At 38.4% G+C, this 12406-nt stretch overlaps 1 protein-coding gene across 1 annotated transcript in view; it reads left to right on the top strand.

The window, feature by feature from the left end:
- The first annotated feature begins 1052 nt into the window (after nt 1–1052).
- LOC124855748 (pleckstrin homology domain-containing family G member 3) overlaps nt 1053–12406 on the top strand; it is a 46255-nt gene continuing 34901 nt past the window's right edge. The window contains exons 1-2 of the mRNA XM_047345805.1: nt 1053–1278; nt 11680–11741. Coding sequence (XP_047201761.1) covers nt 11693–11741 — 49 coding nt within the window. The 5' untranslated portion in view covers nt 1053–1278; nt 11680–11692. The remainder of the gene's footprint in view (nt 1279–11679; nt 11742–12406) is intronic.

The following is a 12406-nucleotide window of genomic DNA, read 5'->3' as shown; positions in this document are numbered from 1 at the left end:
AAAATACTAAAAACATAAAATCACCAACCAGTGGTGATTCCTCCTTGAATGCCCCTCCTTATGCACCCAGAAAATGTAGGTATGTATCCAAACAGATTTTAACTTCTTTTTTTGGCAGTCAGTGCTTGTTTTTCTGTCTTTGTATCTGGATGTTCATGCTTTTTTAAGAAAGAAAATAAAGGTTTCCAAAATTTAAAGCTGGGTTCTAAAAAATTTACAATACGCTCAGTGTAGAATAATCCAGTTCACATTTGTGGTACTATGGATTTTGAACAAAAGAGGAGCAAATGCAAAAAAAAAAAAAAAAACCCTGCTTTTTAGGAACTTCAAATCAGATGCTAACTTTAGTGTCATTAGTCAGCCATACTGCACTGCCATGTTTTCTTATAATATCCAATTTATTTTACTGAACCTCACAATGGGTCATCACTTTGGCCCAGCAGACAAATACTTTTTTTTAAAGTGCTTACATTGCCCCATCATCCACCTCGTACTGCACCCTGGGTGGTGAGCCATATTCAGCCCATATAAAAAAAAACACCAATGTGGTTATGTTTTTTTCACTGTTTGCCACCCTCAGCATCTCGCCCATCTATAGCAAATAATGTGGTTCATCCCCTGACGTCACTGCCCATATATGACAGGGTGAGGTGGACTGACATTGTTTAAACCATGGATACATTTTAAACACTTCTTCTCATACATATTTAATGAAATTTAAGTTGTTTATTTTAATTGTTTATATTCATCTATATTTGTTTTGAAGTGAAAAATAATAAGGAAAAGTGATCAGAAAAAATATTACCTTCTACAATCACAGTTCGTAATAGTTGAAGAATTTGTTGGCAGTCTGGGAATATAACAAACTGGTCACTTTTCGTTTGTCTATCTCGGTTTTTTCCTTGCTTGTTTCCTATTATATTTACCAGAACATGCTCCTACCATAACAGATATTTTCCAGTTATAAAATTGAGATATGTATAAGATAGAGGTGCTCAGAATATAAACCTTATCTTCTGCAGCTGGAGTCACTCGGTGACCTGGTTTTCGCTGTCGTAAAGCGCGGTTACAATATTTCCGGGAGGCAGTGAAAGCAGCACCAGCAGTGCAGCACTGGTGTGTTTTATTTTCGGACCTGCTCTGGGATGTTTGTTTCTGAGAGGCATGTATCATGTAAAAAGAAGAAACTAACGGACTTAGCTGGTTATTTTACGAAAAAGCAAGCAGAGAGAAGAAATTTAACTGGGAGTTTTGGAAGGAAAGAAGTTGGCGAATTCGGTACGTATACACTTTACTGACATGCTTTTTCCAAACTCATCTAACTAAAAACTTGTTTTTCTTAAACAAAACGGTGTATTGTGTTCACTTTCAGCAGTTTTGTCCTATTGTTGAACACTGACATTCCGTTCTCTTTTTTTCTACCTTATTTTTGTTTCAACTCGTTAACATGCGTTAAATACCCAGATCATCAATGTTTAAAGTTAGTAACTGACTTCTTAAAGTCTTAAAGTTACGGAAATAACTGAAAAAGATCCAAATGAATCGGTTTGGCGTTGTGGATTTCTTAAAAACCTTTATTGCATTCCTCGTTATGATGATGATGAATCCCTCCTTTGTGGCTACTTTACTTGAAGTCAGACGTTCTGCTCCATGTAATTTTACAGCCTCCAAGCTGTATGGTAGCAGTGCGCTGGAGTTTCTGTCAGATAAGTTCTGTTTGTCTTTCTGAGAAAACACTTTCACTTAAATGGACTTTGGACAGATGCTGCAGCGTGTTTTTTTCTGATTTCCCCCCCACTTTGTTACATAGAAGTACAGAATAACCTGAATCATCCTCCCCTGCATCCCATTCCTCCCCCATGGTGCACACACTCTCCCACTGCAAACCTAATTGTTATTGCAAATGAGCACCCCAGTGAGACAGTCAGGTTTTAAATGCAAGCTTCCTTATAGGTCAATAACTCTCCCCAACCAGCAGCTGAAAAAGAATGATGGCAAAAATCGATCAATTAGTGCTGAAAAGTTCCATGTTGTGCTTCTTTGACCTCATTTGACCTCTTGCACAATGACGTCTCAACATCATTTCTTTTATATGTTGCCTGAACAGAGCATTTGAATAGGTGGTCCAGACAGGAAGCTGCACAAGTATGGAAGCAAATCGTTACCATATTTCAAATGAAAAAGCATTTTCAGAAATGCTTTTTCATTTTAAGAATGTGGCTGCATTGTTTGACTCATAAATGAAATTAGTTATCAATAATCCTATTTGCATTTTAATTTTCTTCTTCAAGACTGCTCATTCTTTCACTTAATTAAAATGAAAAAGAAAAAGACATTTGAAATTTATTTTTCAAAATGTACCCCAGCAAATAGATACCAAAATTCAATTTGAAATGTAAAATTTGAAAATGAAAAAGCATTTCCAGAAATGCTTTTCCATTTTAAGAATGCGGCTGCATTATTTGACCCATAAATGAAATTAGTAATCAATCTTCCTATTTGCATTTGCATTTTCTTCTTCAAGACTGCTCATTCCTTCACTAAATTCACATTTTATGCCATAATCAAAAAGAAAACAAAGCAGACATTGCTTTTTTGTTTTCGTGGTCTGCCCGCAAAGTACTGCCCAGAACTCGAAAACGAAAAAGCATTCCGAGCTGCGGTCGCAGCAGAGTGACGTCAGCAGCCGCTCTTCCTCAGCTCCCTGCTGACCGAGCTACCCAACTTGTTCGGTGGGAGGCGCTGTGCACGTCTGCATTGCATTACATTGCAAACGTGCCGAGAAATTGATTGAATTGCAGCAGGGCCGAGCTCAATTTATGGCAGTGACAGGCAGAACTGGTAGTTCCGCCACAGCTCCACCCACAGCTTGCCGCACAGTGGCACGGGATTCCGCTAGGATGCCAGAAGGTGCCAGACCAATGCGGTTGCCGCTGTTTTTGTGGAAGCTGATGCTGATTATTGGGAAACGGGATGTCATTATTGTTATAGCCTGTTACCTTTAAATAATGATTTCATTATTGATTATTATTTAATAAACAGCCTTAGACCCATAACATAAGGTGATTGTATTTACTTGACATGGAAAATAAATAGCACTATGTGTATGTGTGACGTGTTGAAAGGATGACGATTTATTGCACAAACAGCCGGTTTATTATAGAGCATGAGCGGCTATTCTGAATCGTCACTCAGAAAAATATAAATAAATGCTTAAAAACACCCTGGATGTCCCAGGCCATGAGGATGCCACAAGGATGCCACAGCCTGCCACCGGAACTACCAGTTCTGCCTGCCAATGCCACAAATTCAGCTCGGCCCTGCTGCAATTCAGTCAATTTCTCGGCACATTTGCAATGTAATGCAATGCAGACGTGCACAGTGCCTCCCACCAAACAAGATGGGTAGCTCGGTGAGCAGGGAGCTGAGGAAGAGCGGCTGCTGACGTCACTCTTCTGCGCCCGCAGCTCGGAAAACTTTTTCGTTTTCGAGTTCTGGGCAGTACTTTGCGGGCAGACCACGAAAACGAAAAAGCAATGTCTGCTTTGTTTTCTTTTTGATTATGGCATAAAATGTGCAGTCATGAAGAAGAAAAAGCAAATGCAAATAGGATGATTGATTACTAATTTTATTTATGGGTCAAATAACGCAGCCACATTCTTAAAATGAAAAAGCATTTCTGGAAATGCTTTTTCATTTTCAAATTTTACATTTCAAATTGAATTCTGGTATCTATTTGCTGGGGCATATTTTGAAAAATAAATCTCAAATGTCTTTTTCTTTTTCATTTTAATTAAGTGAAGGAATGAGCAGTCTTGAAGAAGATAATGCAAATGCAAATAGGATTATTGATTACTAATTTCATTTATGAGTCAAACAATGCAGCCACATTCTCAAAATGAAAAAGCATTTCTGAAATGGTTTTTCATTTGAAATATGGTAACGATTTGCTTCCATACACAAGTGTGTCTTGGATCTCAGTGCTGGCCGTTGGTTCCTTCTTCCACTGCGCTGGAAGGCTGTAGCTGTGATAAAATCACCAGAGTTGCAGAATGTGAGGGCAGTTTCTTCTATGGAGACCTTATAATTTTAAAACCTTGCAACAGAGCCTTTTCTAAGCCTCGTTCTTTGTCCTGATGTTTGGTGCTGAGGGACAGCTGCAGCAGACCTTTTTTACAACCTGCAGCTAGGGCTGCTCTGCAAGGTTTATAGGCGGACATTAGACATAAATTAAAGAACAATTTAGTGGTGTTTTGTTTTTGTTTTTTTTAAGTACAGCAAAAAAACACAAAAAAGCAGCTGGATATTGTACTGCAAGATTTCACAAAACGCAATGTTAGAAAGAAGATGATTACTGCTAATTCTGCTTTGTGTGCATTTGGGTTGATAGCATCACAAAAGGCACATGAATTGAGCTGATTTGCTGGAATTTGCAAACAATATAGTGGAAGAGCAATTTTTGACTGATTTCAATATGGATTTTGAGTCCCAGTTCTCAAACGTTTTGCTACAGCCAAACGGATTGTGTTAGTAAGAATGTTTTGAAGGAGGAAGTTGATTAAAAACAGACAAATAGAGAGGAACAAACAAGAAAAACACCAAAGGACATGCTGAAAAGTTGAGTTGCCTTATGCCTTGTGTGATGTCACAGGAAGTATGTGCGTGCAGAAGCTCATTTTTTGGAGGATAGATTTTGTTCTCATTAAATAATGGCAACAAAATATCAAAACAAACAGAAAAACTGACCATGACATTTTGTTGTGTAGGCAGCAGAAAAGTCTGTAAAAGTAGCTTTAAACACAGCCTGCCATTATTGTGTTTATCTGAAAGAAGCATGCAAGTGCTATGTGTCATTTTACATGCCTTACACTCTGAAGAACCAGCGTTGTTTCTGCCTTTCATGAAGTAGTTTTGTGCATTCAAATGTGGTGTAACGTACCTTTAAACGAGGACACTGGAGTTCTATTTGAAGACGTGTTGTCTAATTTTACCGAGCAGTCCTGTCCTCACCCCTGTCCAAACTCTGCAGGGCATTAATGGAGTGCCTCTTGCCTTCTGAATGTCTGCCGCTCAGAACTTTAAGAAGTTTAAAAACTTCACTGGTCACTTGCTCACAGAGATGGCCCTTTCCAACCTCACATGCCAGGTATGCACATTGTGTTTATTGGATATTTTTGTAAGAGGAGAGGAAAGTGCAATTTTTCCTTATTCACAGCAGTGGGAAACAATTATTCTCCCATTAAAGGCTATTTCGGCTGTTGAAATATATGTGCACCATATGGCCTGTATGCCCCCTGGCTGTTCATTTGGCTCGATCACTTCTTGCTGGCGTGTTTAGAAATGCAGTGGATGAAAATAAGAGGTTTGTTATGCGTCTGTGTGAGGGTTGGACCCAGGTCTTTTGTCTAGTTGGTGGATTTATTTGAGATGAAGAGTGGCCTTCAGGGCGTATTGTTTTCTCAAGAGAATGAAAAGCTGTTGGTCTCTTAAAGCCTGCATGTCAGAGGACAAACTGCAGGAGTAATGTGGGAAAAGAGGGCAATTGCTGAAAAAGCTTTTAGACGGGGTAACAAAGGGGTCATGCAAAATAAACACCCCAACAGTTCCATCCCAGTTTGTTTCTCAGACCTCTGAAAAGTCCCCTGCCCAGGTTAGCTATTTATTTGCTGGTAACAAAAACATCTGTCCTGACTGATGGTGTCAGAGAAATCCAACCCACAGTATGTGATTGTCTCAAGATGCTCTAGGACTTATGTCATATTCTCAGTGCCCCATAAGCCTTGCTAGGGCATCATGATGCAGTAGGTGTCCCGCTGAGAGAGAAGAGCATGTGAAACTGTTGGATCCATTTGTAAATTTGAATTGAAAATTTTGAAAATTCAGTAAGATTTCATTGAAAAGTAGGTTTTAAACGGAAATACCCAATCATCGGAGACACTGAATCAACAGGTTAACGGTCACAGAGGCAGCTGGATGCAGCGAAATTCATGGGAAATGATGGATTTATTGTGATAGATATCATCATCATAATATTCAACAATAGCACTGTAATCACAGGATTTTCTACTTTCATGAAGTATTATACTAGATTGTAACCCTACATGGTAAAGCCTGTGCTTAAAAAATCTAATGAAAATGAAGTGGAAAAAAAAAAGACTTAAAAAAACTGCTTCATGCCAAATTAGCTCTTTGGGCATGTTGGTACTAATGTTATATTTTGTCACTCCAACTATGTTAACTTTGTTTTTTATATAGATTTGACAGTAGTAATGGAATCAGAGTTTTGGCTTTATGACAGGCTACTAGTGTCGAAAGATCAAAATTAAATTTTTATGTTGTGTAGTCATTTATGTTTCATTCCTTAAGTCTTGGACCCGCCTGCAAGATGTTCAGACAGCCTGCAGAACCTTTGTTCAAGACCACTTTTAAATATCACTAGAAGGAGTCATTTATTGGATGCAACATAAAAGAAATAAGAAAGTACTCCCTTGCATAGGACTTTATTTATCCCATGTACTGGCAACTTGTCCAGGGTTTAGCCTGCCTCTTGTCTAGTGACTGCAGGAGATGGCACTAGCCCCCTTGCGACTCTGCACATATTATGTGGTTACAGTAAATGGATGGGTGTATTAACCATATTTTTAGTTTTTGTTTGTTAGACCTTTATAGAAAAGGGGCAAGAAGAAAGCCATTGTTGATAGGAATCTGTAATAGTTCCAGTTTGCATTTTCTCATGAGGCATATAAAGAACACAGCAAACCTATTATAGAATGCTTTGGGGATGCCCTTCTTCAACAGGGACAGAGGAGCTAGTCAGATTGGATGACGGAAAATTGAAGGAGTTAAATGCAAGGCAACACTTGTAGAAAATCTGATAGAAGCTGCAAAGCATTTGCTAGTGAGGCACAGGGTCACCTTCAGCAGGACAACAACCATAAACATACAGCATGAACTACAATGGAATGCCTTAGATCAAAGTATATTCCTGTGTTAAAATGGCCTAGCCAAAGCCCAAACCTAAAATGTGAAAACTGATGTTCAGACTCGCCCACCCAATCTGACTGAGCTTGAGCGATAATGCAAAAATTAATAGGCAAAACTTTTTTATTGACGTGCAAAGCTGCAAAGTATTGACTCTGGGGGACTTAATACAAATGCACACAAATTGGAAACTATGTATCTTTCCCTTTTACTATTATGCTTTACTTGGTGTTGGTCTGTCACATAAAATCTCAATAAAACATACTGGTGTTTACAACTGTAAAATGACCAAATGTTGAGAGTTTTAAGGTGTCTGAAGAAGAGTTTTTACCTGGTTTTGGTCACATCGTTGTTTTTTTGTCTGTGTACCTTCCCGGAGAGACAGAGAAAATTACATATCTGAGTACGAGGAGAAGTGGTCTTTTCCTCAGTAGACATGTTTGCTGCTCTCACTTCTGTTACAACCTACATTGGCTGTGGTAACATCTCCAGATGATCATTATGATCCATAGGACTTTTTCCTATCGTATGTTAAGTTGATGATCTTGGCTTAAGAGAAATGCTCTTGTATGTTTTGCTTGAGAGATGCTTGTAATGTGCCGTGACGACCCTGTTTCTGCTTGATCTGCTTGAGTGACCAATCTCGGCTAGCATCTTTCCCCCACAATCATCTGTTTATTTTGTCTAAAAGGTACAATTCAGTCCTCAATTCCTAGATCTCTGTAAAGACTATCAGCTAGTCTGAAAAAATTATCCTTTGCCCTTCCTCTTGTTTGAAACCATCAGACTGGCTTTTGTGGCATCTGTCTTTAATGAGGGAACAAGTTGAAAATTCCCATGCGGGCAGGTTCATGCCTTGGGTAATGCAGTCCTCAGCTGTAGGAACCAAAAGCTGTCCATTTGTGTGAAATGGTATTTAGTTCAGACACAGGTGGTCAGCCTGGCATAAATGCATGGCTGTATGTTGTGTTTACTTTAGGTTTTGAGATTTTGGCCCTACCTTCTACCTTGGAAAACAAGCATTTAAAATCGGCAACTGGTAACCTAAGATTTAGACTTTTTTCTGAAAGTTGTACTCATTGTCTTGTAAGGCAATTAAAAATGGTTTAAATGTCACTGATTAGTAGTGTTCCCTAGAGCCTTTGATAAGCTTGAAAAAGAGTTTGGACACCCAGACTTTTGTGGTGTTTCTAGGAGTCCATTATTCCCAGTCTACTCTGTCATTGACCAAAGACAGATTAGCATAGTTCTGGTCTGGTCATTAGGCCAGGCCAGCTAAGAGGTCAATGTAGGTGGGATTATCAAGGTTTTCGTTAGGTCACCGTGATAAGTTCAAAGCCAAACTTTCAGTCGCTCTCCTGCATTTTTCACAAACCAACCAAGGTTTTAAAAATGAATTGAGCTTGGTCAAAAGCTTTGCTCTTAAGGCTTAACATATGAAGAAATACTGAGGGTATAAAAAGTTATAACTTTAAACCCGCAACAATTTTACATCACACCGGCCATTTTATAGAAATATCAGAAAAAGTGTTTTTAACAGGTTCTTAGGCCGTTTAGGTTTTTTTTTCATACTAACAAGAAAGAAAAAAGTAGCTAATTGGAAACGGTGTCACTGGCTTAAAGACAATTATAAATAAATACCAATCATAACATGGTATGATAACAACTTGAAACTATGATGTTATTGATGTTCCATGATATAAGGGAAACATGCAATGGCAATAATATTTTTGAATAAAGATTTTTTGTTATTCAATTTCATTTAATCCACATTTGTTCAGTTTTTATGCGGGTATTTTTACTCATTTTTGTATCAATAGGATGCAAACAAAACAAAACTGATACACACTGGTAAAAATCCTGCTGTACAATCTTTGACTTTTTAAATTAAGAATCTAACGTGGGTGCAATTATCTACCTGTCTTAGGCAGAATTTTTATTTTGAAAGAATTGTAAGAAAATTTTGAGCTTAAATCTGTGGTCTATTGTTCAGGGTGATAGGCACACTCACAGCCATTTTAGCTCTCTTAAGGCAACTGGCAACCTCTGAAAGTTTCTAGGAAAATTGTGCAGTGTGATAAAGCCTTTGACAGTATTAAAAACGTACCCATATCTCCCCCCACCCTGCCAAAAATCCCAAATGGCCCAAAAGACATTTGAATCTGGGAAGAATTTCCTGGATGAAATGCTGATACTCTTTACCCTTCATTAACAAAGAAATGTATGGAAAATAAAATTGCTGTTCTGAAAATGATGGATAGAAATAAACAAAAAAGAGACAATAATAAGAAACAGATACAGAAAAAAACATAAATATTTAAAGAAACAGAAAAAAAAAAAAAAATTGTCAAACTAAGCCAATAAATACCTTGCTGTTCATTCGTTGTTAGACTGATATCTCTGTCATATCTCTCTGATGGGATTGTGGTATATTGTCGCCAAAGTGGCTGAAGAAGGGCAGCAGACTGATGTCCAGTGTAGCAGGTGGTTTATTTACAAAAAGAACAACCACAAATATGTACAAAAATGACTTAAACCTGAAAGTGACAAAATAAACATAACTATACTCAAACCAACCAAAATTAACATCACGTGCACACAGCTACACTGACCTGGTCCTCCCTCCTTAACTTCTTTCCTGATCTGCTTAAATACCTTCATGCCCTTCCAAACACAATTAACTGAAATGGAATCTTCCATCTTGGAGGTATATTCCAACATAAGAAATAATGTCAAATCACTGAATCTACTTCTATCTAGCAACAACCCTGTGTATACGGTGTAACAATTATATCCTAACTCTAACACTTCAAAACTAATAAACAAAACCCCAAAGTTAACTTAACACTTTAACAGTTTCTTCTCCCCTCTTCACCTGGTACCTCCTGTGACATCACTTCCCTGAAACCTCCAAATACAGGAGATTAGGCCGCACCTCCTCCTTTAGTTCCTTGAACACAGGTAAGTGGTAAAATCACTAGCTGGAACTAGGCAAATGGAGTTCATCCATTTTACCACAGGGATTTTAATGCAGCAACAATTTGTGCAGTTTGGCATCCTTTCAGCGTCTGGTGTGACAGGAGTCCCCATCAGAATCACAGTGTGATATGTTTAAGCCATGTCAGAAATCTCACAGTGTGTGCTACACATGACTGTCCTCAGGTTTTATTTTTGGATTTGTGGTGTAACAAATAATAATAGTTTCAGTGGGCAGAGTTTGCAAGATCTGCCTTAGTCCGAGCTGCAGCTAGAGGGATCTTTGACTGAATCCATAATCCTAATGTCCACATGCATCTCTGTGACTTATATCCTTGCATTCCTGCACATCTTAATTGGTGAACATTTTGGCAGTGGGCTTTGCCTGGCCCCGGCTGGACTCAGCTGGCCTGGCCATCAGCTCGGCACAGTGGCCAGCAGATGCAACGGGAACAATGCACATCTTAATCCCTGAAGAATTCCTGCTCTCCTCAATTCTGTCTGGCTCAAGAATGTGGCATCCGAAAAGGCCTTGTGGCTCACGGGGAATCGCAAAGGGACAAGTTCTCATGCAATACGTTAATTTGCTGTAAGGAGGCTAAAAGGGGAAGTTGTGGCAGCTCAGTGGCTCCAGAGGGATAGCTCATATCTGAGGGGCTACAATCTGGCATAAGGGATTAGAGAATACTTTCCTCATGAGGTGAACCTGCAATCTCACTAGACCAGGGGTCTGCGACTTCAATAATCCAAAGGGACATTTTTGCCCTAAATCCGCCTAATTAAAACAGAAAAATAACAACTTGTAATTTCTGATTAATATCTACTACAGGAAATATGGTTTAATTTTGTAAAGAACCACCATTTTACTTCTATTTTTGGGTTTTTAAAAAAGGAAAAACATTAGCAAAATAAGGAGGGATACATTTTCTACATTGGGATGTAAAAAAACATATATCCAACTTAATGACAAGGAAAAATAGATTAAAAAAAATATTACTGGTACTTTTAATGTCATTTTGTTGTGGAAAGTCAAATTGAAAAACCGCTAAACCTGCTTGTGTAATGATATTAATATCTAGAAACATAAAGTGGTTCTTTATCATTTTTAGCCAATTTTTAGGGATTATTGCGAAATGGCCAAAGAGCCACTTGCGGTTGCACACTCCTGCTTTAGATGACTGGGACAGGTTCTAATGTTGCTTGAATTTAATCTACCAAAACAAGCTTAAGTGATGAGGTTTATTTGTTTATTCTTTAGCAGTAGGTAGCATAATTTCATTTGATCTCTAATGACTTTGCAATATTATATTAAAGGCTGTTTCTGAGCCAAATAAAGGTTCTGTTGTTCAAGCAACACTTACTTTGCAGCTGCTAAATCCCTTGGTTTTTAATTTGAAGTCACAATTGGACTAACTCCTGATGCTACACACTGATTAGCATTCGCTCATATCAGCATTTCCTTTACTTACCTTCACCACAACCTCACTATGCATTAAACAGTGACGAGCCGTGGTGGAATGGGAAGAATTTCTCTTTTATACAAGACCACAGTGTACTGTGTACAATCCGGAGAGAAGAAGAGTCCTTTGAGAAAATAATTATGTTCTAGAAAACCCAGCAGAGTGACAATGATAAACATTGTTGCTCTGTATTTACCGTACACCCTGGAATGAAGTGTCTGGATCATGTCTGAATATTTGTGTTTTCTTTTGTCAACTCCAGAGGCCTGCGTGCAATGCCAGAGGATTCCCATTCTGCTTTCCACCAGGGCCCAATGGGGGAAGGTAAGATCAGGGGAACATTATTTGTTCTGACACACACTGCCTTGCAAGAGCAGTGCATTTTGACAGGTTATAACCACACATGTCAATATATTTTATTGCAAATTTATTTGAGAGAACCACCTTTTACTACAATTACACCTGCATGTATATTGAGACGTGTCTCTGCCAGCTTTACACATCTGCTTATAAGAGTTTTATACTCACAGTTAATAGTTGTATGTCACACCTCGGTAGATACTAAGCTTTCCAAGTACCACTATACTGAGAGGTTTTAAAACAGTATTGCAGCAGGACTTGGGACATTTTTTGTTTGCTGCGTCATCTTAGTTGTGGTGCACTTCTTATGTTTTGTATCTCATTAAGTTTTTTACATAAACAGTGCTACATAGCCTCCTTTGTTGAACATGTTGCTGTGGTTTTTAAAGGCCCATAATGCAGAGAAATACATCGTTATTAGCTTGCATTGGTTTTTAAACTTGGAACTGAAACACATAAAAATTGGGTTTCTGGTCCCCAGGTCCAAGTTCTGACCTTGAATACAAAAGCAATACCCTGTAAAGACTTTATATTTACCTAATGATTACTAAGATTTTTTCTGAGTACCACTAAAGGTAACCCAGGTACCACCAGTGGCTTGTCTACCCCACTTTATTAACTAGAGATTA

Source organism: Girardinichthys multiradiatus, chromosome 19 (assembly GCF_021462225.1).
Source record: "Girardinichthys multiradiatus isolate DD_20200921_A chromosome 19, DD_fGirMul_XY1, whole genome shotgun sequence".
Lineage (NCBI taxonomy): Eukaryota > Metazoa > Chordata > Actinopteri > Cyprinodontiformes > Goodeidae > Girardinichthys > Girardinichthys multiradiatus.
The sequence above is the reverse complement of the archived record's forward strand: the minus strand, read 5'-3'. Positions and strand labels throughout refer to the sequence as shown.